This window comes from Chrysemys picta, chromosome 12 (assembly GCF_011386835.1).
Source record: "Chrysemys picta bellii isolate R12L10 chromosome 12, ASM1138683v2, whole genome shotgun sequence".
In the NCBI taxonomy this organism is placed as follows: Eukaryota; Metazoa; Chordata; order Testudines; family Emydidae; genus Chrysemys; species Chrysemys picta.
In genome coordinates, this window is record NC_088802.1 from 996,595 (window position 1) to 1,022,064 (window position 25,470).

General features: G+C 58.0%; 2 protein-coding genes across 2 annotated transcripts in view; both read right to left on the reverse strand.

The window, feature by feature from the left end:
* LOC101952783 (uncharacterized) overlaps positions 1-25,470 on the reverse strand; it is a 48,529-nt gene that overhangs the window by 20,703 nt on the left and 2,356 nt on the right. Inside the window, exons 4-17 of the mRNA XM_065563851.1 lie at positions 24,597-24,802; positions 22,473-22,670; positions 21,867-21,995; positions 21,510-21,698; positions 19,994-20,167; positions 19,144-19,303; positions 18,228-18,364; positions 17,695-17,936; positions 6,714-7,000; positions 5,610-6,137; positions 3,744-3,858; positions 3,406-3,536; positions 986-1,191; positions 684-881 (exon numbers count right to left, since the gene is read on the reverse strand). Coding sequence (XP_065419923.1) covers positions 684-881; positions 986-1,191; positions 3,406-3,536; positions 3,744-3,858; positions 5,610-6,137; positions 6,714-7,000; positions 17,695-17,936; positions 18,228-18,364; positions 19,144-19,303; positions 19,994-20,167; positions 21,510-21,698; positions 21,867-21,995; positions 22,473-22,670; positions 24,597-24,802 — 2,900 coding nt within the window. The remainder of the gene's footprint in view (positions 1-683; positions 882-985; positions 1,192-3,405; positions 3,537-3,743; positions 3,859-5,609; positions 6,138-6,713; positions 7,001-17,694; positions 17,937-18,227; positions 18,365-19,143; positions 19,304-19,993; positions 20,168-21,509; positions 21,699-21,866; positions 21,996-22,472; positions 22,671-24,596; positions 24,803-25,470) is intronic.
* PSMB8 (proteasome 20S subunit beta 8) lies at positions 12,486-16,533 on the reverse strand. Its single transcript, XM_005279636.4, has 6 exons — positions 16,291-16,533; positions 15,928-16,075; positions 14,584-14,695; positions 14,100-14,229; positions 13,175-13,379; positions 12,486-12,711 (listed from the first exon to the last, which is right to left on the reverse strand). The coding sequence occupies exons 1-6, from the start codon at positions 16,429-16,431 to the stop codon at positions 12,623-12,625; spliced, it is 825 nt and encodes a 274-aa protein (XP_005279693.2). The 5' UTR covers positions 16,432-16,533; the 3' UTR covers positions 12,486-12,622.

The window sequence follows — 25,470 nt, forward strand, 5'->3', positions numbered from 1 at the left end:
TCCTGTGGATCCATGACAAAGGCACATGAGGTAACTGACCTGGTCTAATTGACACCGGGGTGGCCTCAGCTGGATACTGTGTCCAATTTTGAGTGCCACATTTTAAGAAAGATGTGGGCACATTGAAGAGAGCAGAGCAACAAAAATGATCAAAAGGTTAGAAACTCCAACCTGTGAGGAAAGGGTAAAAACCCTGAGCATGTTTAGTCCTGAGAAAAGACAACTGAGGGATGACCTGGGAGCAGCCTTCAGATCTGTCCTGGGCTGTTCTAGAGAGGATGGAGATGGATCGCTCTCCATGGCCGCTAGAGGTAGGACAAGGAGCGGTGGGCTCAGACTGCAGCAAGGGTGAACCCAGCTGGAGATGAGAAAACACTTTCTAACTCTCAGGGCAGGGAAGCCCTGGACCAGGCTCCGGTGGAGGCTAGGTAATCCCCGTCCCTGGAGGTTTGTAAGGCCAGGTTGGACAAACCCCTATAGGGGCTGGACTGGGTTTACTTGGCCCAGCCTCAGCACGGGGGGCTTGGTGACCTCAGAGGGTCCCTTCCAGCCCCACATCTCTGATTCTATGACAGGCCTCAGTCTTCATTTTTTATATTTCTTAGTTTACGTAATTGCTCCCGTTTCTGCACACTTTATAAATACAGGTACGTCTATCAAAGGTTTCCTCCACTGCCCCTTACCCGTCGGAAGAGCAGGTAGAGTGCCCGCACGAGATCACGTCTGTTCTTCAGCTGATGGGTGTCAGCGAGCGCCGTGTCATAGCGCCTTGACTCCTCTTGCTCCGTAGCAAAGCTGCGCACGGTCTCAATGGAGGAGATGACCTCACGAACCACCTCTCCGGAGCGCGCCATGGAGTCTTGGACATCCTTCAGCAAAGCCTGAAAGGGGGAAGAGGAAGAAAGTGAGGTACTCAGGGCAGGCACTCCCAAGGTTCATTCAGAGCAGGGCGGGTGTGTGTGTGGTGGCTTATCCTGCATCCTACTTCATAGTAAACATTGTAGATTTTCTCAGCCACGATAGTGATGGGGGTCTCAAAGAGCGTGAGCAGGGTGAGGCGCCAGGAGAGGCTGAACATGAAGTAGTAGATGCCCAGGGCCTTCACCAGGCTGCGCAGGAACACGTTGGCATCAAGGGAGAACGCGCAACCCATCTTGGTGATGTCCGTGGAGAGACGGGACGTCAAGTCCCCTGCAAGCAGAAAATACAGACAAAAATAATAATTCCCAGACAAAAGCCTTAGTTATGATACATTTAAAGTAGCAATTTGACTACAGTGTATGAGGAGGTATAGTCTTGCAGTTAAGGCACAGGACTAGGGAGGCAGGACTCCTGGGTTCTCTCCCCGGCTCTGGGAGCGGAGGGGGGTCTAGTGGTTAGAGCAGGGAGATAGAGTACAGGGGTTCCATCTCTGGCTCTGGGAACAGAATTTCTTCTAATAGCTAGAGCAGGGGGGACTCATAAAAATGTTTATGAAATGAGGCAGCAATGAGTACACTGATGCCTAGCAAACACTTGCCCTGATTTTTTGTTGTTTGTTTTTTCACTTTTCTTTTTATTTAAAAACTAGGAAATTCCATACAACAAAACAACATTAAAAGAACTTCAAGGCTGCAAACTGAAGCTCTCAAAAATCAGGAAACATCAAAGTGAAGGTTCCCCACACAACCTTAACTCCAAAAACAACGAGGAGTCCTTGTGGCACCTTAGAGACTAACAAATTTATCTGGACATAAGCTTTTGTGGGCTACAGCCCACTTCTTCGGATGCATGGAGTGGAAAATACAGTAGCAGGTATAAAAACACAGCACATGAAAAGATGGGAGTTGCCTTACCAAGTGGGGGGGTCAGTGCTAATGAGCCAATTCAATTAAGGTGGAAATAGCCTATTAATAACTTTGTTTATTATAATACAGTCTGCAATTACATGGTCACACACTATTTTTCCACAGAACCCTTGTGACATTCAGTGCACAGGACAGACAGTGCTCAAGGTGAGGTTTGGGGCCATTCGATTGTTGAGGATAAAAATAAATATTGAACAGCAGCCTTGTTCACTGCACATCATGTAACCTATGAACTAAATGAGGCAGGGGCGCTATGGAAAAGGTAAACATCTAAAGGCTCCATGGTGCTGTATAGACACAGAGGGGGACATGGTCCTCTCCTTAAATACTTTACGGTCTTAAGTCAAAGACACAACAAGGGACAGTTTTATGAGGATGATGAACACACCAGGTACAATTTGGTATTTGGTATTTTAGGAATTACATACTGTAATGAGTGTTCTGTGAGTCAGAATTAAAGTTGCTTTTATAATATGTTATGTACATTTTTGGCTTATTAGCTTGTCAGCAGCAATTCATTTACTGACATTTCTCAATGTGTCTGGTGCACACAAAAGGTTTTTGACAGGATAAGGGCATTATTAGGGTTATATGGACATGTGGAAAGAACCATGCAATTTTTCATAGAGGGACTTTTACAAAAACAGATTTATTTTTTAACTGCTTGTAGCAGGGTGGTCACCCCGCTCCAGCCCTGAAGGGGTTAAAGCAGCCCTGCAGAGGGCTGTGGCGGAGAAAGCTGGGGAAAGCAGCCACAGCTGTGGCCAGCATAATCAGGGCCCAGCTGGGCCTTATAAGAGGGCTGTGGGCCAGATACTAATGCACACTCTCTCCAACTTCTTGAGGGAGAAGGACCTGGCTGCCTGGGAGTTGAGAAGGGTACCTGAGGTGGAGCAGTGCTGGGGAAGGGCAGAGGGAGCTGGGGAGCACCAGCCAGGAAACACCCCAGGCTGCAGGCCTTGCTAAAAGGGCCAAATAGGCACTGGGTCTGCAGAGGGGCAGCCCAGAGATAGGCAGAGGCAGCCGGTTCTAACCCCCTGGCCGATGATGAGTGGTTTACAGACTGCAGTTGGCCCCAGGGAGCGGGGGCTAGATGATGACTGGCAGTAGCCACTGAGGCAAGGTGGGTTTAGAGGGTTGGGGGTTCACCTGGGAGGGGAGACCCAGATTGGGGGTTACTGCTGGAGCAGAACCCTAGGGCAAGGGGCCCTGGGTCTGGGAGGGACATGGAGTAGGATGACCAGATGTCCCGATTTTATAGGGACAGTCCTGATTTTTGGGTCTTTTTTCTTACATAGGCTCCTATTACCCCTCAGCCCTTGTCCTGATTTTTCACACTTGCTGTCTGGTCACCCTAACACGGGGGCCAGCAGCAGGCGAGACACTGGCCTGCAGAGGGCACTCTGAGCTGGAAAGAGCTAATTCCTGAGATGACCACCAGGAGGTGCCGTGCCAGTGAGTCGTCGCCCTCCTACACTGCTAAAAAAACCCTAACAAAACTCAGGTCTAATATCCACAAGAAACACATTAAAAGAGCTGCAGCCACTGGCTAACTCACCTGTTTTAGTTGTCTCAAAGAAGCCCAGCTCCTGATGCACCAGCGAGGAGAAGAGTAGCTGGCGGAGACGGCTGTTGAGCCGGGATTCAGCTAATATGAAGAGCCCCCCACGGCAGCCAACAGCCAAAGAACTGCAAGAAAGAGATTACCTTCTTATGTGCTCCCAGAGCAGGGCTTGGGACCCATTGCAAGGAGCATTGATATGGGGTGAAAAATTAGAGAGATGAATCCCTCTCAACCCCTCAGGGTGCTAGGGTTACCTAAACACTTCTATTCCACTTTGAATTGCTACGGGAACCAAGTGATGTACCACTGATCCCCAGGCCACAGAGACTCACCTGCTAAAGGAGGCAATGCACATGAAGAATATGGCTCCAGAGAACATATCAGGATCAAAGCCGCTCCCCAGGATGTCAATCACTTGGCCCACGTAGTATGGAATAAATGTATCCCCTGCAAGAGTGTCAAGGGGGTGAAAGTCCTGCTGAGATGTGTGGGTAATGATCTTCAGGTTTCAGATGTATAAACATGTATCCACAGGTAATGAACATGAGGGAAGACCCCACACCATATCCTGGGTCAGTGAGATTGAGAGTGGATGGGGAAATCTGAACCTCAACAGCAAACAGGGTTCAGAGTAGCAGCCGTGTTAGTCTGTATCCGCAAAAAGAGCAGGAGTACTTGTGGCACCTTAGAGACTAACACATTTATTAAAGCATAAGCTTTCGTGGGCTACTGCCCTCTTCTTCGGATGCATGGAGTGAAAATATAGGAGCAGGTATAAATACATGAAAGGATGGGGGTTGCTTTACCAAGTGTGAGGTCAGTCTAATGAGATAAATCAATTAACAGCAGGATACCAAGGGAGAAAAATAACTTTTGAAGTGGTAATGAGAGCGGCCCATTACAGACAGTTAACAAGAAGGTGTGAGTAACAGGGAGAAATTAGTATTGGGGAAATTAAGTTTCTTTTTTGTAATGACCCAACCACTCCCAGTCTTTATTCAGGCCTAATCTGATGGTATCTAGTTTGCAAATGAATTCCAGCTCTGTGACAGAGTGGAAATGTTCTTAATGTTTCCTCTGAATACTGTGTGGGTGCCTCAGTTTCCCCTTTGCATTTTGTAAGTCTCTAGGTGGTGGGATCAGGGAGTGTGACTGTTGCAGAGCCCGAGAGGGCAGGTGTGATGGTGTCTGCACAGAGAATGGCCGACACCCTGTCTCCTGGCAACTCATGGCCTGGGCCCCTCCCCAGCAAGGTGCCAGCTGAAGGTGTGGGAGAACAAAGGGATCAGGTGACCTCCTGGCCCGGGAAAGAGACAAAGCCCAGAGGAGGGGCTGGAGAGTTTCAGTTTGGAGCTGGCTGGGGAAACAGAGGGAGGCCCAGCACCGGGGTCTAGGCTCCCCACCCCCCAAGATGGACCTGACTGAGGGGTCCTGGTCTCTGTACCGACAAGCTCTGCCCTACGCCGTGTTCCTGTCGTCTAATAAACCTTCTGTGTTACTGGCTGGCTGAGAGTCCCGGGGAATGGCAGGAAGTGGGGGGTGCAGGGCCCCGACTCCCCCACACTCCATGACAGCGGTAAATAAGGTCACTCAGGGAGAGAGACTGCAGCAAGAGGACGAGACCAGAAACATACCTTAAGGACCCTGACAAAAAGGAAGCAGAGGAGCAAGTCACAAATTAAAATTTGAAGGAGCAATCACTGAGGCAGGGGGAGAACCTGAGACTTCAGAGCCAGGGAAGACCAAGCATTCGTCTCCCCATTTAGCTGAGGGTGAAAGAGAAAAAGAAAGGGGAAGGGACTAGTCCCCAAGGTCACACAATGAGTCAATGGCAAAGCTGAGAATAGAACCTCAGAGTCCTAATTCCCAACCTCCCCATGCACTAATCCACTCCCCACCCAGACCCAGGGAGAGAACCCAGCAGTCCAGCACCACACACACACCCACTCTAAGAACTAGACCCCACTTCCCTCCCAAAGTCGGGATAGAACCCAGGAGTCCTGACTCCTAGTCCTATCCAGAGGCAGAAGAATACCCAACCCCTAGTAATAATTTCCTTTTCCCTGTTTACAACACGGTGTTTGATAGCAGTTTCGGACCCTATTTGGTGAAAATGAAATTAGTGACCTGCCCTTCACATCCCCACAAACCAGCATCCCAAGGTCTCTCTCTCTCTCTCTTTACTTTCCACCACTCACCGATCACAGCTATGGTAAGGAAGGTGAAGGCTCCAGACAGGCAGAGCACATCAGGTTTGCACAGACCTACTAGCCTCCACAACATGGCCCTGGACTCCTTCTTCTTCTTCTCTTCCTGCTCATCACTGACTCTGTCACTGGACTGCCCCAGGGCCCCCCAGGTGAGCTGGGCCAGCCCCACTGCCCCATAACTCAGCAGAAGCCAGGCCCAGGGGGCGCCAGCCAGCAGGGCGGGGGGCACGTCGGGCAGGAGCAGGCAGCGCCGCAGGGTGAGGTACAGGGGGGGCAGCAGGCACAGGGCAGCCAGGGCCCTCGGGGGGGACAGGCGGGGCCGATCCGGGGCCAGCAACCCCCAGACCCCCCAGAGCCCCAGGAAACGCACAGCAGCCTCCAGCCAGGTGGCCGGCAGCCCCAGGGGGGCCAGCGAGGGGGCGCCCCAGCCCAGCAGGGCCCGCAGGGCCAGGTCGCAGAGCAGCAGGGGGCAGCCCAGACGCAGGGTGAGGGGCAGCGCCATGGTGGCGACAGGGCCTGCGGAGAGAGAGCAGAGGGGAGCAGTTAATCCAGGGGTCCGTGCACCGACTGACCCCCATGTCCCTCAGCCCCCCAATTTCCAGCTTGCCCCCAATTCATCCCCACCCCTATCTGCCCTACATCCCAATCCACCCCCGATCCACCACAGTCCCACACCCCGATCCACCCCAGGGCTCCCCACACTCCACACACCACCAATGCTGAGTGACACCCAGCCCTGTATTCCCAGCCCTCATCCGCTGCCCCCATCCTCCCCGCATCCCCCAGCCCAACCTGCCCCCTAATCTCCAACCCTTGTCCAGCCCAGTTCGCACCAATAACAAAATGGGGGCGCTGGGTGGGGACGGGCCGCCTGGGGAGGGAATCCAGGGGAACTTGGAATAAAACCCAATAAAAAGCCCCCCCCCAAATCAACCCCCCCAAACCCCGCCGCCGCCCCTACCCTCCCACCCGCCCCTCCAGTGCCTCTGAGCGCCTGCCCCCCCGCGCCCCTCCTCCCCAGTGCCCCCCGGCCAATGCACCAGCCCCCGGCACCCCCTGGCTGCTCCCCGCCTCCTGCCCCGGGCCCGGTACCTGCAGCTCCGGCTCCGGCTCCTTCTCCCGGGGCGGCAGCGCCGGACCCCGCCGAGCCCGCCCGGTTTCGCTTTCGGGGGATTCCCGGGCCGGGCCCCGCCCGCTGCTGCTGCCGGCTGCGGCCGCCAGGGGGAGCCCGGGCTGCACCGACCGCCGCCTCTGGGCTGCTCCGGGGGCCGGAGACCCGAGATACAGCAACGCCCGGTCCCTGCACGTGTCCCGGCCCCATCCCCATCCCCGGCCCCTGCACCTGTCCCGGCCCCCGGCCCCATCCCCAGCTCAGCTCCCTGCACCCAGACACATCCCCACCCCCTACGTCAGCTCAGCTCCGGGGGCCGGAGACCCGAGATACAGCAACGCCCGGTCCCTGCCCCGGCCCCATCCCCATCCCCAACCCCAACCCCAACCCCATCCCTGGCCCCTGCACCTGTCCCGGCCCCCGGCCCCATCCCCAGCTCAGCTCCCTGCACCCAGACACCCCCCACCCCCTACCTCAGCTCAGCTCCGGGGGCCGGAGACCCCAGATACAGCAACGCCCGGTTCGTGCACCTGTCCCGGCCCCAATCCCATCCCCGGCCCCATGCCTCTGTCCCGGCCCCCGGCCCCATCCCCAGTTCAGCTCCCTGCACCCAGACACCCCCCACCCCCTACGTCAGCTCAGCTCCGGGGGCCGGAGACCCCAGATACAGCAGCGCCCGGCCCGTGCACCTGTCCCGGCCCCCAGTCCCATCCGGCCCCATACACCCAGACCCCCCCCCAGTTCCGCCCCGCCCCACCCCGCCCCAGGTACCAGACACACCAGTCCTAGGCTCCAGCTCCCAGCTCCTGCCTTAGTTTCCCAGGGCCTGGTGCACACAGGCCGCAGTCCCTGCGGCTCAGCTCCCAGCACAGACCCAACCAGCCGGGATTCCCAACCCCTGCCCCCCCCCCTCCCGCCATGGGACTCAGCCCCCACTCTGGGTTCAGGGCCAAGGCCTGGAGCGCTGCAGGGCAGGGACCTGGGCTCTGGGCAAACAGGCCTCCGGGGGACTTTCCCCAGCTCTGTGCCATGGGGTGTGAAGGGGGCCGGAGCCCCCTCGGGTGACTGTGGGGTTGGGAACAGGCCGGGGGCTCCTCACACAGGGAGGGGGTTGGAATGGTGGAAATCCCATCCAGCCCCGAGGTGACTCACCCACAGCGCTGCCCGGGGGCTGGGAACCGGGGAGAGGGGTCTCCACGGGAATAGGGGGCATTGTGGAGATTCTCCAGCCACCCATCCCAGGCACCTGGGCCCCCTGACCTGCCTCGGGCATTGAGCACAACATTAAACAGAACAAGGGCAAAGTTGAGACTATATTGAATTCTCCCCCTCCCCTAAAATCAAAACACCACAAGCCAGTACTATCGGGGTCTGTATGTACTGTAAGTACCATCACAGCTCCTGTATCAGATCTACAGCAGAACCTCAGAGTTACGAACTGACCAGTCAGCCACACACCTCAGCTGGAACCAGACACACCCCCCCACCACCACCAGTACAGGACAGTGCTGTGTTAAAGGTAAACTACTATGGAGACCGGGGAGATGGGTTGGAAATGAGAGGGAGTGTGGGCTATATTGTCAGAGGGAAAGGAGGGTCAGGACAAAACTGGGAGGAAAGATCAAACCAGTATCTTAGATGCCTATATACAAATGCGAGAAGTATGGGGAATAAGCAGGAAGAACTGGAAGTGCTAATAAATAAACACAACTATGACATTGTTGGCATCACTGAAACTTGGTGGGATAATACACATGATTGGAATGTTGGTGTGGATGGGTACAGCTTGCTCAGGGAGGATAGACAGGGGAAAAAGGGAGGAGGTGTTGCCTTATATATTAAAAATGTACACACTTGGACTGAGGTAGAGATGGACATAGGAGACGGAAGTGTTGAGAGTCTCTGGGTTAGGCTAAAAGGGGTAAAAAACAAGGGAGATGTCATGCTAGGAGTCTACTACAGGGCACCTAACCAGGGGGAAGAGGTGGATGAGGCTTTTTCCAAGCAACTAACAAAATCATCCAAAGCCCAAGATTTGGTGGTGATGGGGGACTTCAACTATCCGGATATATGTTGGGAAAATAACACAGCGGGGCACAGACTATCCAACAAATTCCTGGACTGCATTGGAGACAACTTTTTATTTCAGGAGGTTGAAAAAGCTACTAGGGGGGAAGCTGTTCTAGACTTGATTTTAACAAATAGGGAGGAACTCGTTGAGAATTTGAAAGTAGAAGGCAGCCTGGGTGAAAGTGATCATGAAATCATAGTTTGCAATTCTAAGGAAGGGTAGAAGGGAGAACAGCAAAATAGAGACAATGGATTTCAGGAAGGCAGATTTTGGGAAGCTCAGAGAGCTGATAGGTAAGGTCCCAGGGGAATCAAGACTGAGGGGAAAAACAACTGAGGAGAGTTGGCAGTTTTTCAAAGGGACACTATTAAGGGCCCAAAAGCAAGCTATTCCGCTGGTTAGGAAAGATAGGAAATGTGGCAAAAGACCACCTTGGCTTAACCACGAGATCTTGCACGATCTAAAAAATAAAAAGGAGTCATATAAAAAATGGAAACTAGGACAGATTACAAAGGATGAATATAGGCAAACAACACAGGAATGCAGGGGCAAGATTAGAAAGGCAAAGGCACAAAATGAGCTCAAACTAGCTACGGGAATAAAGGGAAACAAGAAGACTTTTTATCAATACATTAGAAGCAAGAGGAAGACCAAAGACAGGGTAGGCCCACTGCTTAGTGAAGAGGGAGAAACAGTAACAGGAAACTTGGAAATGGCGGAGATGCTTAATGACTTCTTTGTTTCGGTCTTCACCGAGAAGTCTGAAGGAATGCCTAACATAGTGAATGCTAATGGGAAGGGGGTAGGTTTAGCAGATAAAATAAAAAAAGAACAAGTTAAAAATCACTTAGAAAAGTTAGATGCCTGCAAGTCACCCGGGCCTGATGAAATGCATCCTAGAATACTCAAGGAGCTAATAGAGGAGGTATCTGAGCCTCTAGCTATTATCTTTGGAAAATCCTGGGAGACGGGAGAGATTCCAGAAGACTGGAAAAGGGCAAATATAGTGCCCATCTATAAAAAGGGAAATAAAAACAACCCAGGAAACTACAGACCAGTTAGTTTAACTTCTGTGCCAGGGAAGATAATGGAGCAAGTAATTAAGGAAATCATCTGCAAACACTTGGAAGGTGGTAAGGTGATAGGGAACAGCCAGCATGGATTTGTGAAGAACAAATCATGTCAAACCAATCTGATAGCTTTCTTTGATAGGATAACGAGCCTTGTGGATAAGGGTGAAGCGGTGGATGTGGTATACCTAGACTTTAGTAAGGCATTTGATACGGTCTCGCATGATATTCTTATCGATAAACTAGGCAAATACAATTTAGATGGGGCTACTATAAGGTGGGTGCATAACTGGCTGGATAACCGTACTCAGAGAGTTGTTATTAATGGTTCCCAATCCTGCTGGAAAGGCATAATGAGTGGGGTACCGCAGGGGTCTGTTTTGGGACCGGCGCTGTTCAATATCTTCATCAACGACTTAGATATTGGCATAGAAAGTACGCTTATTAAGTTTGCAGATGATACCAAACTGGGAGGGATTGCAACTGCTTTGGAGGACAGGGTCATAATTCAAAATGATCTGGACAAATTGGAGAAATGGTCTGAGGTAAACAGGATGAAGCTTAACAAAGACAAATGCAAAGTGCTCCACTTATGAAGGAGAAATCAGTTTCACACATACAGAATGGGAAGAGACTGTCTAGGAAGGAGTATGGCAGAAAGGGATCTAGGGGTTATAGTGGACCACAAGCTAAATATGAGTCAACAGTGTGATGCTGTTGCAAAAAAAGCAAACATGATTCTGGGATGTATTAACAGGTGTGTTGTGAGCAAGACACGAGAAGTCATTCTTCCGCTCTACTCTGCTCTGGTTAGGCCTCAGCTGGAGTATTGTGTCCAGTTCTGGGCACCGCATTTTAAAAAAGATGTGGAGAAATTGGAAAGGGTCCAGAGAAGAGCAATAAGAATGATTAAAGGTCTTGAGAACATGACCTATGAAGGAAGGCTGAAAGAATTGGGTTTGTTTAGTTTGGAAAAGAGAAGACTGAGCGGTGACATGATAGCAGTTTTCAGGTATTTAAAAGGGTGTCATAAGGAGGAGAGAGAAAACTTGTTCACCTTAGCCTCTAAGGATAGAACAAGAAGCAATGGGTTTAAACTGCAGCAAGGGAGGTCTAGGTTGGACATTAGGAAAAAGTTCCTAACTGTCAGGGTGGTTAAACACTGGAATAAATTGCCTAGGGAGGTTGTGGAATCTCCATCTCTAGAGATATTTAAGAGTAGGTTAGATAAATGTCTATCAGGGATGGTCTAGACAGTATTTGGTCCTGCCATGTGGGCAGGGGACTGGACTCGATGACCTCTCGAGGTCCCTTCCAGTCCTAGAATCTATGAATCTATGAATCTACTACAAATAATGGGAAAGCAGCATTTTTCTTCTGCACAGTGACATTTCAAAGCTGTGTCCGGTCACTGTTCAGTTGTAAACTTTTGAAAGCACCAGAACGTTTTGTTCAGTTACGAACATCTCAGAGTTACGACCAACCTCCATTCCCGAGGGTTTGTAACTCTGAGGTTCTGCTGTATAGTGGAAACAAAAGCCGGAGCGAATAGACTGGCCCATGAGCGCCGGAGCAGCTTTGAATGTTGACGAGAAATGTTAACCAAGGAGCCAGCGTGAATAAACCCAGATTTTACACCCCCCTTTGTGGTGCAAATCGAAGCTTCAGATTCCGGTGTCCGGGCTGGGTTGAAGCAAGAGACTTTTGGGCCATACAAATACAGGTGTAATTTTTAAAACTCTGCACAACTGCAAACCACTCGATGGTAGCACAGGTTTGTTCTCATGGGCCTGGGGTTTGACTTGGTGCACTGGGGTGATGTCTCCCCCACGTGTGATCTATCCCGCTGTCCCCGGACAGCCCCTTCCATCGAATCCACCCAGCCTGGCTCCCAGTCTCTCTCTAGACATTCGGTCTGCTCCCATCGCTGCAGTATCGCCCCCCACCTGGGGATGTATATTTTACTCTCTGATCGTGTGGCTGCCTTAGTCCTGGACATGGAATCAGATCCCACCGGAGTTCCCTGGGTTCCCAGGCCTGTCGGGCAGGGCAGGTCAATCCAGACATTATATGACACGTCAGGGGAATCTCCACGTCGTCCTCAGGCCAGACTGTGCAGCTCTGGGAGTCTCCGATTACAGGGGGAGTTTGGGGGTAGAAGGAGGCCGAATCTCCCCAGGTTAAAGACACCCGAGGGAGGGTGTCGCTGAGAGACTCCGCTTCGAACCTTCGCCTGCTGTGAAATCCATCAGCAGCCCCCAGCGTGGTGAATGGGGCTCTGCTCCCCAGGGTCCCTGCACTGAAATCGCCAGTGTAGATTAGTATAGCGGGGCTGCGGGTCGGGAGTGAGGGGCACCGGCAGAGCTGGGCGGGCAGGGCTGGGCTAGCAGGGGCTGCGGGTCGGGAGTGAGGGGCACCGGCAGAGCTGTGTGTGGGCTAGTTCCTGGATTTCCAAAGCTGCATTAAACACCCCTGAATTCCTGTGGCTCCCCCACAGCTTCATCCCTGGAACCAGCCCCCCGTCCCCCCCATCAGGCCCCCCAGCTGCCCTGTATGACTCTCCCTCCCCTGCGCTGCAGGGAGACACCGTTAAATCGACACCAGCAGCCGCACTTTTCACCACTTCACTTTATTCTGTCACACACAGAAACTCGTTTCACTGACCCCCCCGTCACGCCCACGCCCCCCCTTCGCTGCAGCCCTGAGTCTCGCTGGTCCCTGAGTGCAGGGTGTCAGGTCCGTTCCCATCTCACTGCTTGGCGTCCGTGTACTGGTGCAGCAGGTCACTGACGTCCGTCCGTCCGACCCGGATCCAGCCGTCCTCCTTCATGTGATACACTGGGGGGAGGACAGGGAGAGCGAGGGGCAGTGAGAGTGAGTGGTAGCACCAGCCCCGGGGAGGGGGGGCAGAGACCAGGATGGGGAGGGAACCCAGGCATCAGAGACGACAATGCAGGGCCGTGCACCAGCCTTCCAGGACCCGGAGAGTGACGGGATGGGACCCAGGTGTCCGGGATGGCCGAGCTAAGCTCCCACCCCTGTGGTGTGAGGGGACAGGACCCAGGTGTCCAGGAAGGCCGAGCTGAGCTCCCACCCCTGGGATGTGAGGGGACGGGACCCAGGTGTCCGGGAAGACCGAGCTGAGCTCCCACCCCTTTGGTGTGAGGGGATGGGACCCAGGCATCCGGGAGGGCAGTGCAGGGTGCTCACCCCCAAGGGTTGGGGGAATGGGACCCAGGTATTGGGGACAGCAGCCCAGGGCAATCACCCCTAGGGCCCCCCCAGCCTCTGGTCTCCTTACTGTTGACGACGCCCCCGGAGTAGGCGTCGCGGTGGGTGGCATAGGAGATGGCGCGGCGCCCCAAGTCGTATGCCTCCTCCACGCTGAGGTCGGGCCGGTACCCGCTGTCCATCACCCCATAGGCGTAGGTGTTCCCGCTGCCCGTGGAGAACATGGGGCCGGAGAGACGTGCCCCGTTATCGTCCACGTAGTACAGCCCGGGGCCCTGCGGGGAGAGACAGTCAGGGGGGCTGCAGGGAGTTGGGGGTTCAGAGACAGCCAGTCAGGGGTGTGTGGGGAGGGGGCTCATAGATGGGGGGTTAGGGGTATGGGTAGAATCATAGAATCTCAGGGTTGGAAGGGACCTCAGGAGGTACCTAGTCCAACCTCCTGCTCAAAGCAGGACCAATCCCCAGACAGATTTTTGCCCCAGATCCCTAAATGGCCCCCTCAAGGATTGAACTCACAACCCTGGGTTTAGCAGGCCAATGCTCAAACCACTGATGGGGGGGTGGTCTTCTCTCTAGAAGGGCTCAGAGATGTGGGTCATGAGCTCAGACTCAAGGATCCCAGTGTGCGAGGCTCAGAGGTGGGGTGGGGTGTGCAGGGCTGGGGTCTCAGGGGGAGGGCTGGGGGCTTGGGGGGGGGGTGAAGGGCTGGGGGGTTCAGAGGTGGGGGATTGGGGGCAGGGCTGGGGGCTCAGAGGGGGCGTGGGTGCAGGGATGGGGACTCAGTGGGGGGGCAGGGCTGGGGGACTCAGAGGGGGGGATTGGGGGCAGGGCTGGGGGCTCAAAGGGGGGGTGGGGGCAGGGCTGGGGGCTCAGAGGGGGGGTGGGTGCAGGGCTGGGGGGCTCAGAGGGGGGTGCTGAGGGCATGGCTGGGGGCCCAGAGGGAGGTGCGGGGGGTACGGGGCTGGAGGTCACAGGACAGGGCCAAGGGCCGGTACCTTCTTGTCCCAGCCGCAGATCATGCTGCCCACAGACAGCCCCATGCCCCGGTACTCGCACAGCATGTTCGACAGCAGCTTGGAGGCGGCCGAGACGCTGATCCGCTCCTTGTTCCGCAGGGCGTAGAGCCTGGGGGGGAACCGATGGGGTGAGCACCCAGGACTCCCCCCCAGTGCCCCCAAATCCCCTGCACCCCTAACAACTCCCTGCATCCTGTAACATGCCCCCATGCCCCTCTGCACCCCCAAATTCCTGCTGCACCCCCATAACACACCCATAGCCCTCTGTACCCCCATACCTTCCCACACACCCCGCTGCACCCCACAAGCAGCCCACCCCACCCCAATCCCCCTGCACCCCAAAACATTCCCGCTACCCACCAAACCCAACGCCCCCTGCACCCTCTTCCCCCCACCCAAACTGCCCAGCAGCCCCACACTGCCCTCCCTGAGAGCGGGGCCTGGGGCCCATCGGGGCGGGCACCTGCAGTGCTTGGCGAGGAGCCGCTCCCAGTACTGGCAGTCGGCGGCGCTGCCCGACATGGTGCCCAGCAGGTAGGGGTTGATCTCGATTACCTTGTTGAACTGCAGGGTGGCTGCGGGAGAGACAGGCAGGGACGTTACTGGGGGCCCCGCTGCGGAGACCCACCCGCAGGGCTCAGGAGGGGCGGGGATCGGGGGTGGGTGTTTCTCTCTGGGCGCAGCAGCTGGGCACATCGTGAGCTGGGTGAGTGGTGGGGGGGCATATGTGGCGGGGGGGGGCTTGCCAAGTCCCGGGGGAATTAGGAAACCCCTCGGGGCTATCGGGGGGGGGCAGAGTGTGGGGGCTGCCAGGCAGGCTGGGGAAAAGGGGGTGTTGCTGGGCTGAAGGAATGTTGGGGAGTGCAGGGGGGATCTCAGAGGGTGTCGGGATGGTGTGGGCTGTTTGTGGGGTACAGAGGACTGTAGGAATGTTGGGGGTGCAGAGGGTGTGTGGGAATGTTAGGGGGTGTCGGGGGCATGAGGGGGTGTTGGGGTGGTGTGGGCTGTTTGCAGGGTACAGAGGACTGTGGGAATGTTGGGGGTGCAGAGGGTGTGTGGGAATGTTAGGGGTGCAGGGGGTGTTGGGGGCGTGAGGGGGTGTCGGGATGGTGTGAGCTGTTTGCGGGGTACAGAGGACTGTGGGGATGTTGGGGGTGCAGAGGGGGTGTGTGGGAATGTTGGGGGGTGCAGGGGCTGTCGGGGGTGTGAGGGGGTGTTGGGGTGGTGTGGGCTGTTTGCGGGGTACAGAGGACTGTGGGGATGTTGGGGGTGCAGAGGGTGTGTGGGAATGTTAGGGGTGCAGGGGGTGTTGGGGGCGTGAGGGGGTGTCGGGATGGTGTGAGCTGTTTGCGGGGTACAGAGGAATGTGTGGGAAGGTTGGGAGGTGTCAGGGGGTGTGTGGGAATGTTAGGAGGTGCAGGAGGTGTCAGGGGCGTGAGGGGGTGTTGGGGTGGTGTGGGCTGTTTGCGGGGTACAAAGGACTGTGGGAATGTTGGGTGTGCAGAGGGTGTGTGGGAATGTTAGGGGGTGCAGGAGGTGTCAGGGGCGTGAGGGGGTGTTGGGGTGGTGTGGGCTGTGTGCGGGGTGCAGAGGGGGTGTGTGGGAATGTTGGGGGGTGCAGGGAGATGTAGAAAGTCACCTGGACATGGGGGCGATGGATAGACAGATGGTTGCATGGTTGGAAAGGCCGGGTGAGGCCTGGCTCGCTAGGGAGACTAGCGTGTCTGATGCTGCCCGGCCCATACCCTGGGGTGACCCACCCGGATGAACAGGGAGGGGAAAGGCCCGGTGCAGGGCAGGGGCTCACAGATGTATTTGCCGGCCGATGCCCGGGAGTCGGTGGCCACGACGACCCCGTGCTGGAATTTGAAGGCCAGGGTGGTGGTGCCATGTGCCAGCTGGATCCGCACCCGGTCCCGGCCCTCGGCGGAGAACGTCTGCAGGAACTGGGCCGGCTGGGGGGAGAGGGAGGATGGTCAGGGGGTCCCAGTGCCAGGGCTCTGCCCCCTTCCTCCCCCCACGGTCCCCCCTCCTGTGCCCCCCCCCGGCACTGATCTCACTCTGACCCCCCCCGGGCACTGTCCCCCGCCTCCACTGCCCTGCCCCCCATGGCAGTGACCTTACCCTGCCCACCACCCTCACGGTGCTGTCCCCCCCCCCCCGCACTGACCTGCTCCCCCCTGGGCAGGGCCAGCTCGGGGGCCCGCAGGCCGAAGCTGTAGTGATCGGGTCCGCGGGGCGCGGCGGCGGCTCCGGGGGGGGCCCAGCCCCATTCCCCCCGGGGGGGGCCGCACACCTCGACCAGCGCCATCCGCCTCGCTGCGCCTCCCGCCCGCTCTGAGCGCCGGGGCCGGGGAAGAGAAACCGAAAGCGGAGCTGGGGATGGGCCGTCCCGCCCTGCCCGGCCACGGCGCGCTGGAGAGGGGCGCGCGGGGTGGGGATGAGAGCGCGGGGGGTGTCCCGGGGCACGGGGGAGCCCTGGGTTGGGGGACTGGCGGGTTCAGGCGGTGCGGGGGGCTCTGAGGGGAGGGAACATCTGGGCTTTGGGGCGCCGCGGAGCCAGCACGCTCCAGGGGCGCTTGGAGAGGGGCTGAGGGCGCAGGGGGGTCCTGGGGGCGGCGGCACAGGGGGAGCCCGGGGGGGGCACAGTCCCGAGGCAGTTCAGGGGAAGTCCTTGGGGCGGGGCCTGGGCAGCCAGCGGGGAATGTGGCGCTGAAGGGGGGGGGGGAAGGGGGCTCCCAGCAGCCACGGACCGGTCCGCGGGACACCCTACAGCAGCTGGGGGAGAGAGGGGGGCTGTGACCCTCCCTGCGCTGCCCCCATCCGCCCCCAGGGGCGCTGCTCCGGCGCTGGGCGCACACGAGGGGGCGGGGTTTGGGGCAGCTCTAACCTGGTGCAGCCCGATCTGCCTGGTAACTGCTGACGCGGGTCGTCCCGCCCCGCAAGGCGGGGCTCGGCTTACACCTCCCCCCCCCCGGCACTGCTCCGGGGCGTTCGCAGCTCCCAGCCCTGCCCAAGGCATTGCCCAGCTCAGACCCAGCAGAGTTGGCACTGGCTGCTTGGCACCCTGGGCTGGTCCCCCCACCCTGGGCAGGGACCCCCCAAGGGCACATGGGGAGGGAGGGGGCAGGGACACAGCAGCACGTTCTAAGGGGGATCCTGCCCCCAGGGGGTTCCAGGCACCTGGATGTGAGGCCGGGCCCTGGGGTGACCTGGTGCCAGGGGGTGGGGGGAGGGGTCAGACACCAAGGATCACACAAGAAACATGAAAAAACAGACACTTTATTACACACAAACCAGACAAACACCAGCCACCCCTCATTCACCCCGCTCGGCTCCACCAGCTCGGGAGGGACCCCGTCTCTCTGCAGCACAATGGGTCTCGGAGCTGGGGTTTGTCCACACACGGAGCCCCCTGCACACCCTGTGGTCCTGTCTCCTGTGCCAGCTCCCCAGGGCGAAGGAGCCGCTTATGGGGGGGGCTCTGAGAACTCCCCCCTACCCTGAGGAGGAGCCACGTGTGCAGAAGGGGCTGAGAACCCCCCTTCCCGCAGGATCCCCACGGTGGCAGCCTCATGGCCCCCCCGCCCCCAGCCCCTCCTCAGAGCCGCCCCCCGCGTCCCCGTTGAGCTGTTTCTGCGCCAGGCGCCAGTAACTGCCCCGGCGCGCCAGCAGCTCCCGGTGGGTGCCCTGCTCCCGGATCTCCCCATCCTCCAGCACCAGGATGCGGTCGGCTCGTTCCACGGCGCTCAGGCGATGGGCGATGAGCAGCACCGAGCGCTCGACCCGGTCGCCCTCGTAAATCTCCTTCTCCACCTGCAGTGACAGACGTCCGGGGTAACGAACAGACTGACTGGGGGGCTGTGTGGGGACCCCCCCTTCACCAGCTGCCACCCCCCACCCCAACCCCTGCCCCAGCCAATGGAGACTCTGTCAATGCCCCTCACTCCTGACCTACAACCCCCTGCTAGCCCTGGGCTCCCCCACCCAGCCCTGCCACTGCCCCTCACTCCCGACCCGCAGCCCCCTGCAAGCCCAGCCCTGGGCTCCCCCCCAGCTCTGCTGGTGCCCCTCGCTCCCGACCTGCAGCCCCCCCATATCACTCACCCACAGCTGACTCTCCGTGTCCAGGGCGCTGGTGGCGTCGTCCAGGATCAGCACTCGGGGGTCTCGGAGCAGGGCTCGGGCGATGGCCACCCCCTGCCTCTGCCCCCCCGAGATCTGCCCCCCCATCTCCCCGACATCTGTGGGGGGAGAGCTGAGGTCAGTGCCCTGTGCAGCGTGTGGGTAGCCCCCCCCCCAGCTACACCCCCCCAACACACACCCTGGGGCAGGGCTGGGTACTGTGTCGTGGCTTGTGGGGAGGGGGTTCTGGGGTTCCTAGGGGGTTTATTGGGGGGGGTCACAGGGTGGGATCAGGGCTGGTACCTGTACTGTGGCCAGGGGGGGAAGAGGGGGGCTGGGTTCAGTCCCTGTGTCATAGCCATGGGGCTGCGGGAGTATTGGGGTACCAGGCAGGTGGGGGTGTCGGGGGCCTGAGCAGGGAGGGACAAGATCTAGTGTCAGTACCTGTGTGTATGGGGGCGGTACCGGGGGGCCCCCCCCGAAGTCAGTACCCAGATAGTAGCCATGGGGAGGATTTGGGTCCCCAGGGTTTGGGGGTCCCACAGGGTATTGGGGTGCTGTCCCTGTGTCTCTGCTGTGACTCAGGCTGGTGATGAAGCTGTGGGAGGTGGGGGGTGTTTGGGTCCTGTGGAGGGTGGGGGTCCTGGAGGAGAGATAGTTGGGGGTACTAGGAGGATATTGGGCTCTGAGGGAGAGGGGTATAGGGTTCCCAGGGGTATAGGGGTCCCAGGGGGGCACAGGGATACTGGGGGAGGGGTATTGGGGTCACAGGGGGCTTGGGGGTCACGGGGGGTACTGGGGAGGGGTATAGGGGTCACAGGGGGATTGGGGGTCACGGGGTGTACTGGGGTGCTGGGGAGGGGTATAGGGGTCCCAGGGGGTCTATAGGGCTCAGTACCTGTGTCGTAGCCGTGGCTGAGCCGGGCAATGAAGCCGTGGGCGTTGGCGCGCCGGGCAGCCCCCGTCACCTCCTGCCGGCTGCGCCCCCCCAGACCGTAGGCGATGTTCTCGTGCAGCGAGCGGGCGAACAGCACCGGCTTCTGGCTCACCAGCGCCACCTGGGGGCCGGGGTGAGGCCGGGAGATCGAGGGACTGAGAACGCACAGACTCACCACACCTAACAGGGGGCTGACAGAGGCTGAGGGGCCCCGGGGACCTAGTGTGGGGCTGGCTGGAGAAGGCCCCCCCAGAGGATCCTGCTGCCAGGGACTTCCACTCCCCAATGTCTGGGATCCCTGCCCCATGTGGGGGGAGGGAGGGAGGTTGGGGGATGCCCCAGACATTGACATGCCAGGGGGTGTGGAGACACCTGAGCGGGGTGGGAGGGTACAGGGGTACCTTGTGGTGCAGGTAGTGATGGGGGAAAGGAATGCCGGGGGAGGTGGGGGATTGTAGGGGGGTACCTTGCGGTTCAAGTAGCGATGGGGGGAGTAGTGGGGGGGGCAGCAGGGGGGTACCTTGCGGTGCAAGTAGCGATGGGGGGAGTAGTGGGGGGGGGCAGCAGGGGGGTACCTTGCGGTGCAGGTAGCGATGGAGGAAGGGGATGCCAGGGGAGGTGGGTGGGCGGCAGGGGGGAACCTTGCGGGGGAAGGGGATGCCCGGGGGGGGGCGGCAAGGCAGTACCTTGCAGTGCAGGTAGTGACGGGGGAAGGGGATGCCGGGGGTGGGGGGGCGGCAGGGGGGTACCTTGCAGTGCAGGTAGTGATGGGGGAAGGGGATGCCGGGGGGGGGGGGCGGCAGGGGGGTACCTTGCTGTGCAGATAACGATGCTCGTACTCCCGCAGGTCCCGCCCGTCCAGCAGCAGGCGCCCGCGCTGGGGCTCGTAGAAACGCTCCAGCAGGGCCACCAGTGCCGTCTTCCCCGCGCCCGACGGGCCCACCAGCGCCGTCACCTCCCCGGGGCGCAACTCCAGAGACACCCCCTGGGGGAGAGGGGGGTTAGAAAGGGGGGACCTTTGTAACGTTATTGACATAAACTGGGACCATACAGATCATTGTTGCAACCAAGGTCCTGTAGTGGCACCCAAATCTTGTATAAAGGGGGTCAAATGGGGTGTCTAAGACAAGGTTATGGTTTGTTGGTTATGATTATGCTGTCTAGATGTGTGTATCAGTTTTGTAGTTGAAGTTATGAATATTGGCTCTATACTGTCTGTATTTCAAACTTATGCTATGCTTCTGGGTGACATCCCAGACAAGCTGAGATTAGCTCTGCCTAGCCTGCTTGATGGCCCATTAAGGACCATCAGCTATACAATGGACCCATTGAGAGAAGGCAGATACGCCTTGTAACTCAGCAAAGTGTGCAGGGACTGGCCCATGTGACTCCAGACTCCATTTTGCTGTAATTTTCCACAGTAAGAACAAAGAGGTGTTCTTACACCTGGAAGAGACTATATAAGGCTGATGCCTCATCTCCATCTTGTCTTCAATCCTGCTTCATACCTCTGGAGGAACTTTGCTACAAGCTGAAGCTCTGAACAAAGGATTGAGGACCCATCCCAGCTGGGGATGTTCCAGAGACTTGATTTGAACCTGCAGTTTATTCCGTCATTGCTACAAGCCTGAACCAAGAACTTTGCCATTACTGTATGTAATTGATTCCATTTAACCAATTCTAACTCTCATCTCGATCTTTTTCCTTTTATGAATAACCCTTTAGATTTTAGATTCTAAAGAATTGGCAGCAGCGTGATTTGTGGGTAAGATCTAATTTGTATATTGACCTGGGTCTGGGGCTTGGTCCTTTGGGATCAGGAGAACCTTTTTCTTTTACTGGGGTATTGGTTTTCATAACCATTTGTCCCCATAACGAGTGGCACTGGTGGGAGTACTGGGAAACTGGAGTGTCTAAGGAGATTGCTTGTGAGACTTGTGGTTAGCCAGTGGGATGAGACCGAAGTCCTCCTAGTCTGGCTGGTTTGGTTTGCCTTAGAGGTGGAAAAACCCCAGCCTTGGGCTGTAACTGCCCTGTTTGAGGAATTTGTCCTGAGTTGGCGCTCTCAGTTGGGTTCCGCCAGAACCGCATTGTCACAACCCTCCGTCAGCCCTGGGCCCTCTGGCACCCCTCCCCTATACCCCCCATCCTCTCCTACCCCCTGTGGCTCTGCCCCACTACCCCCCAGTCCGACCCCCGGATCCTCCTCCCCTGCAGCCCCCCCATAACCCCTCCAGCTACTGCCCCCCGAATCCTTGGTTCTGCTCTGGATCCCCCCGAATTCCCACCCCTGACCCAGACTCTGCACTGGGTCCCCCCACTGGTACCTTGAGCACGGGGGCGTCGTCCCGGCCAGGGTAGGAGAACCAGACGTCCTGCACCTGGAGGTGCCCGCGCAGGGCGGGGGGGGCCAGCGTCCCGGGGGGGCTGATCTGGGGCGTCCGCTCCATGTACTCAAAGATCTTCTCCGAGGAGCCCACGGCCTTTTGCACGCTGGGGTAGACAGAGAGCAGCACCTGGGGGGCAGGGGGGATACAGGCTGGGTGAGCTCACCCCACAGCCCCTCATCCACCCCCCATCACTGGGGCAGACAGAGAGCAGCACCTGGGGGGCATGGAAGATCAGGGCTGGGTGTGCCCCCCCACAGCCCCCATCCCCAGGCAGGTGGCCCCCCCCCCACTCACCTCCACGGCCGTGGTGAATTGCATCTCGTAGAGGACAAAGGTGACCAGGTCCCCGGTGCTCACGGCTCCGGCGGTGACCAGCCGCCCCCCGTAGTACAGGATCCCCACCTTCAGCGCCAGCCCCGACAGCTGGGGGGGGACTGAGTGTTAATGGGGGGGTCTGCCCTCCACCCCAGGGAGCTCTGCAAGGGTCCCCACCTTATGGGGGAGTGATGGGGGCTCGGAGCTTTGGTCAAGGCTGAGGGACCCCACCCTGATGGGGAGAAGGGGCCCAACATGACTTCCCCAGGGGGGGCCCTTTGCCCTTCCCTGGCCTCCTCTGCCACCTCCCCATCCCCAGAGATACCCCTCCTGTCTGACCCTGAGCATACGCCCCCCCCGTGCTCCCTGCTACGGCCATGGGATACCAGGCCCCGCCCCCCCCGCCCCAGGGATAGTGTCCCCTGCCCCGTGCCCCCAGGGTTACCACACTCCCCTGCCCCCTTGGTACAGTCTGCCAGCACCTTGCCCCTGGCTGCACCCCTGCCTCTGCACCCTCTTTGCCATGGCAGCCCCTCCCCCGTTGCCGTGGCACCCCTTCCCCCCGTTGCCGCGGCGCCCCCTTACGCTGTTGGTCCACATGGAGGCGGCGTAGGCGGCTGCCTCCTGCCTGTTGAGCCGGTAGGTCTCCTGCAGCCGCTGCCCGTAGCGCCGGGCGGCCCCCTCCTCGTTGGCGAAGCTGCGCACCGTGGGCATGGCCTGGAAGGTCTCCACCGCCACCTCGTTGGCCTTGGCCAGGGACTCCTGCACCCGCTGCGCCAAGCTCTGGGGGGAGTGGGGGGGTCAGAATGGGGGTCTCTGGGCACCCCTCCGCCTCCATCCCCCTGCCCAGCCCCAGATCTGTTTCCGAGTCACTGCCCCCAGGGTAGAGCCCCAGCCTGTGAGTCCGGCCCGCATTCCTCGCTCCTAGCTGTACATGTACACGTAGCCGAATTAAAACACGGATTGTTTGCCTGCACCTGGCTTACCAAGTGACCTGCCCCGTGTCACTGACCCGTCACTTTCTTTTTTACCCCTCCCCAGTTCGTGTGTCATTTGCAGACTCTCTCAGTGAGGATTGGTTTCGTGTTAGTCTGTATCTGCAAAAAGAACAGGAGTACTTGTGGCACCTTAGAGACTAACAAATTTATTTAAGCAAAGTAACAGAACACCACTAGCCGTCACCTTCAGCCCCCAACTAAAACCTCTCCAGCACATCATCAAGGATCTACAACCTATCCTGAAAGATGATCCCTCGCTCTCACAGACCTTGGGAGGCAGACCTGTCCTCGCTTACAGACAACCCCCCAACCTGAAGCAAATACTCACCAGCAACTACACACCACACAACAAAAACACTAACCCAGGAACCCATCCTTGCAACAAAGCCCGATGCCAACTCTGTCCACATATCTATTCAGGGGACACCATCATAGGACCTAATCACATCAGCCATACCATTAGGGGCTCGTTCACCTGCACATCTACCAATGTGATATATGCCATCATGTGCCAGCAATGCCCTTCTGCCATGTACATTGGCCAAACCGGACAGTCTCTACGCAAAAGAATAAATGGACACAAATCTGACATCAGGAATCATAACATTCAAAAACCAGTCGGAGAACACTTCAACCTCCCTGGTCACTCAGTAACAGACCTCAAAGTCGCAATTATTCAACAAAAAAACTTCAAAAACAGACTTCAATGAGAAAATGCAGAATTGGAATTAATTTGCAAACTGGACACCATTAAATTAGGCCTGAATAAAGACTGGGAGTGGATGGGTCATTACACAAAGTAGAACTATTCCCCCTGCTGTTACTCACACCTCCTTGTCAGTTGTTGGAAATGGGCCATCCTGATTATCACTACAAAAGTTTTTTTTCTCCTGCTGATAATAGCCCACCTTAATTGATTACACTCCTTAGAGTTAGTATGGCAACACCCATTGTTTCATGTCCTCTGTCTACATATCTCTTCCTACTGTATTTTCCACTGCATGCATCCGAAGAAGTGGGCTGTAGTCCACGAAAGCTTATGCTCAAATACATTTGTTAGTCTCTAAGGTGCCACAAGGACTCCTGTTGTTTTTTCAGTGAGGATTGTAGGTTTTCTTCCAGATCATGGATAAAGATGTTAAATAGCGCAGGGCCAAGCACTGATCCCTGGGGGCCCCACTAGAACCCCCCCCCCCCCCCCCCGAATGATGATTCCCCATTGACAGTTACATGTGGAGACCGATCAGTTAGCCAGTTTTTAACCCATTGTGTGTGGATCCTGGGCACCCACAGGCTGCCGTGGGGGGTGGGAAGGAGGGGCAGTGGGGAGCAGTGCAGAGGGGGCAGATGGTAGGGGTGGGGGAAGGGCAGGAGATAGTAGGGAGGGGGGAGGGGCGGTACCTGGTGGAATTTCCTAGAGCGCTTGGGCACCAGCAGGATGAGGGGCAGTGTGGGGTGTGGGGCAGGGGGCTGAGCAGGGTGGGAGCAGGAGGGGGGCAGGTTGTGGGATGGTGGTCTGAGCAGGGCGGAGGGCTGGGGGCAGATTGTGGGGCGGAGACGCGGTACCTGGTGGAATTTCCCGGAGAGCTTGGGCACCAGCAGGATGATGGGCAGCGCGGGGTGTGGGGCAGGGGGCTGAGCAGGGAGGGGAGCTGGGGGCAGGTTGCGGGGTGGGGAGCTGGGGGCAGGCTATGAGGCGGAGGCGCGGTACCTGGTGGAATTTCCCGGAGAACTTGGGCACCAGCAGGATGAGGGGCAGCCCCACGGCGGTGAAGAGCGCCAGGCGCAGCGACACCTGCACCATGAGGCCGAAGAGGAAGACTCCACGCATCCCGTACCACATCAGCAGGTTCAGCTTCTCACTCAGCGCCTCGCTCATGGCATCCGTGTCAGCCGTCACCCGCGACGTGATGTCCCCTGGGCGGGGGGCAGCGGGGGAGGGTCAGTGGGGGGCAGGGGGGACGGATCCTGGAGCGATTCCACAGTGACCTGTCCAGCCTGGGCCGCCCAGCCACACATCACCCTTGTTCCTACTCCCTCCATCCCTCCCTCATTCACAGCGTATCCATCCCTCCCTCCTTCCCTCCCTCATAGCTTATCCCTCCCTTCCCCCCTCCCTTATTCACAGCGTATCCATCCCTCCCTCCTTCCCTCCCTCATAGCTTATCCCTCCCTTCCCCCCTCCCTTATTCACAGCGTATCCATCCCTCCCTCCTTCCCTCCCTCATAGCTTATCCCTCCTTCCCTCCCTCCCTCATTCACAGCGTATCCAGCCAGCCAGCCCTGCTCATGTATTTAGGGGCCAGTTGGGGGGTGGGGGTGGGGAGCCCTAGCGAGGAAGTAGGGAGCTTGTGACAATGGGGCAGGGCCTGGCTGTGGGTTGGGGCAGGGGGAGGACCCCGGGGGCCTGTAGGGTCGATGTGGGGCAGGGGCGGGAGGGTCTGTGGGGCGGGTGGGGGGGTCCCATACCGGTGCGGTTGGTGTGGAAGAAGCCGATCTCCTGGCGCAGGACGGGGGGGAGCCCTGGGGAGGGGGTGTCTGTGGGATCGGTGTGGGGCAGGGGGTAAGGTGGGTCGCTGTGGGGT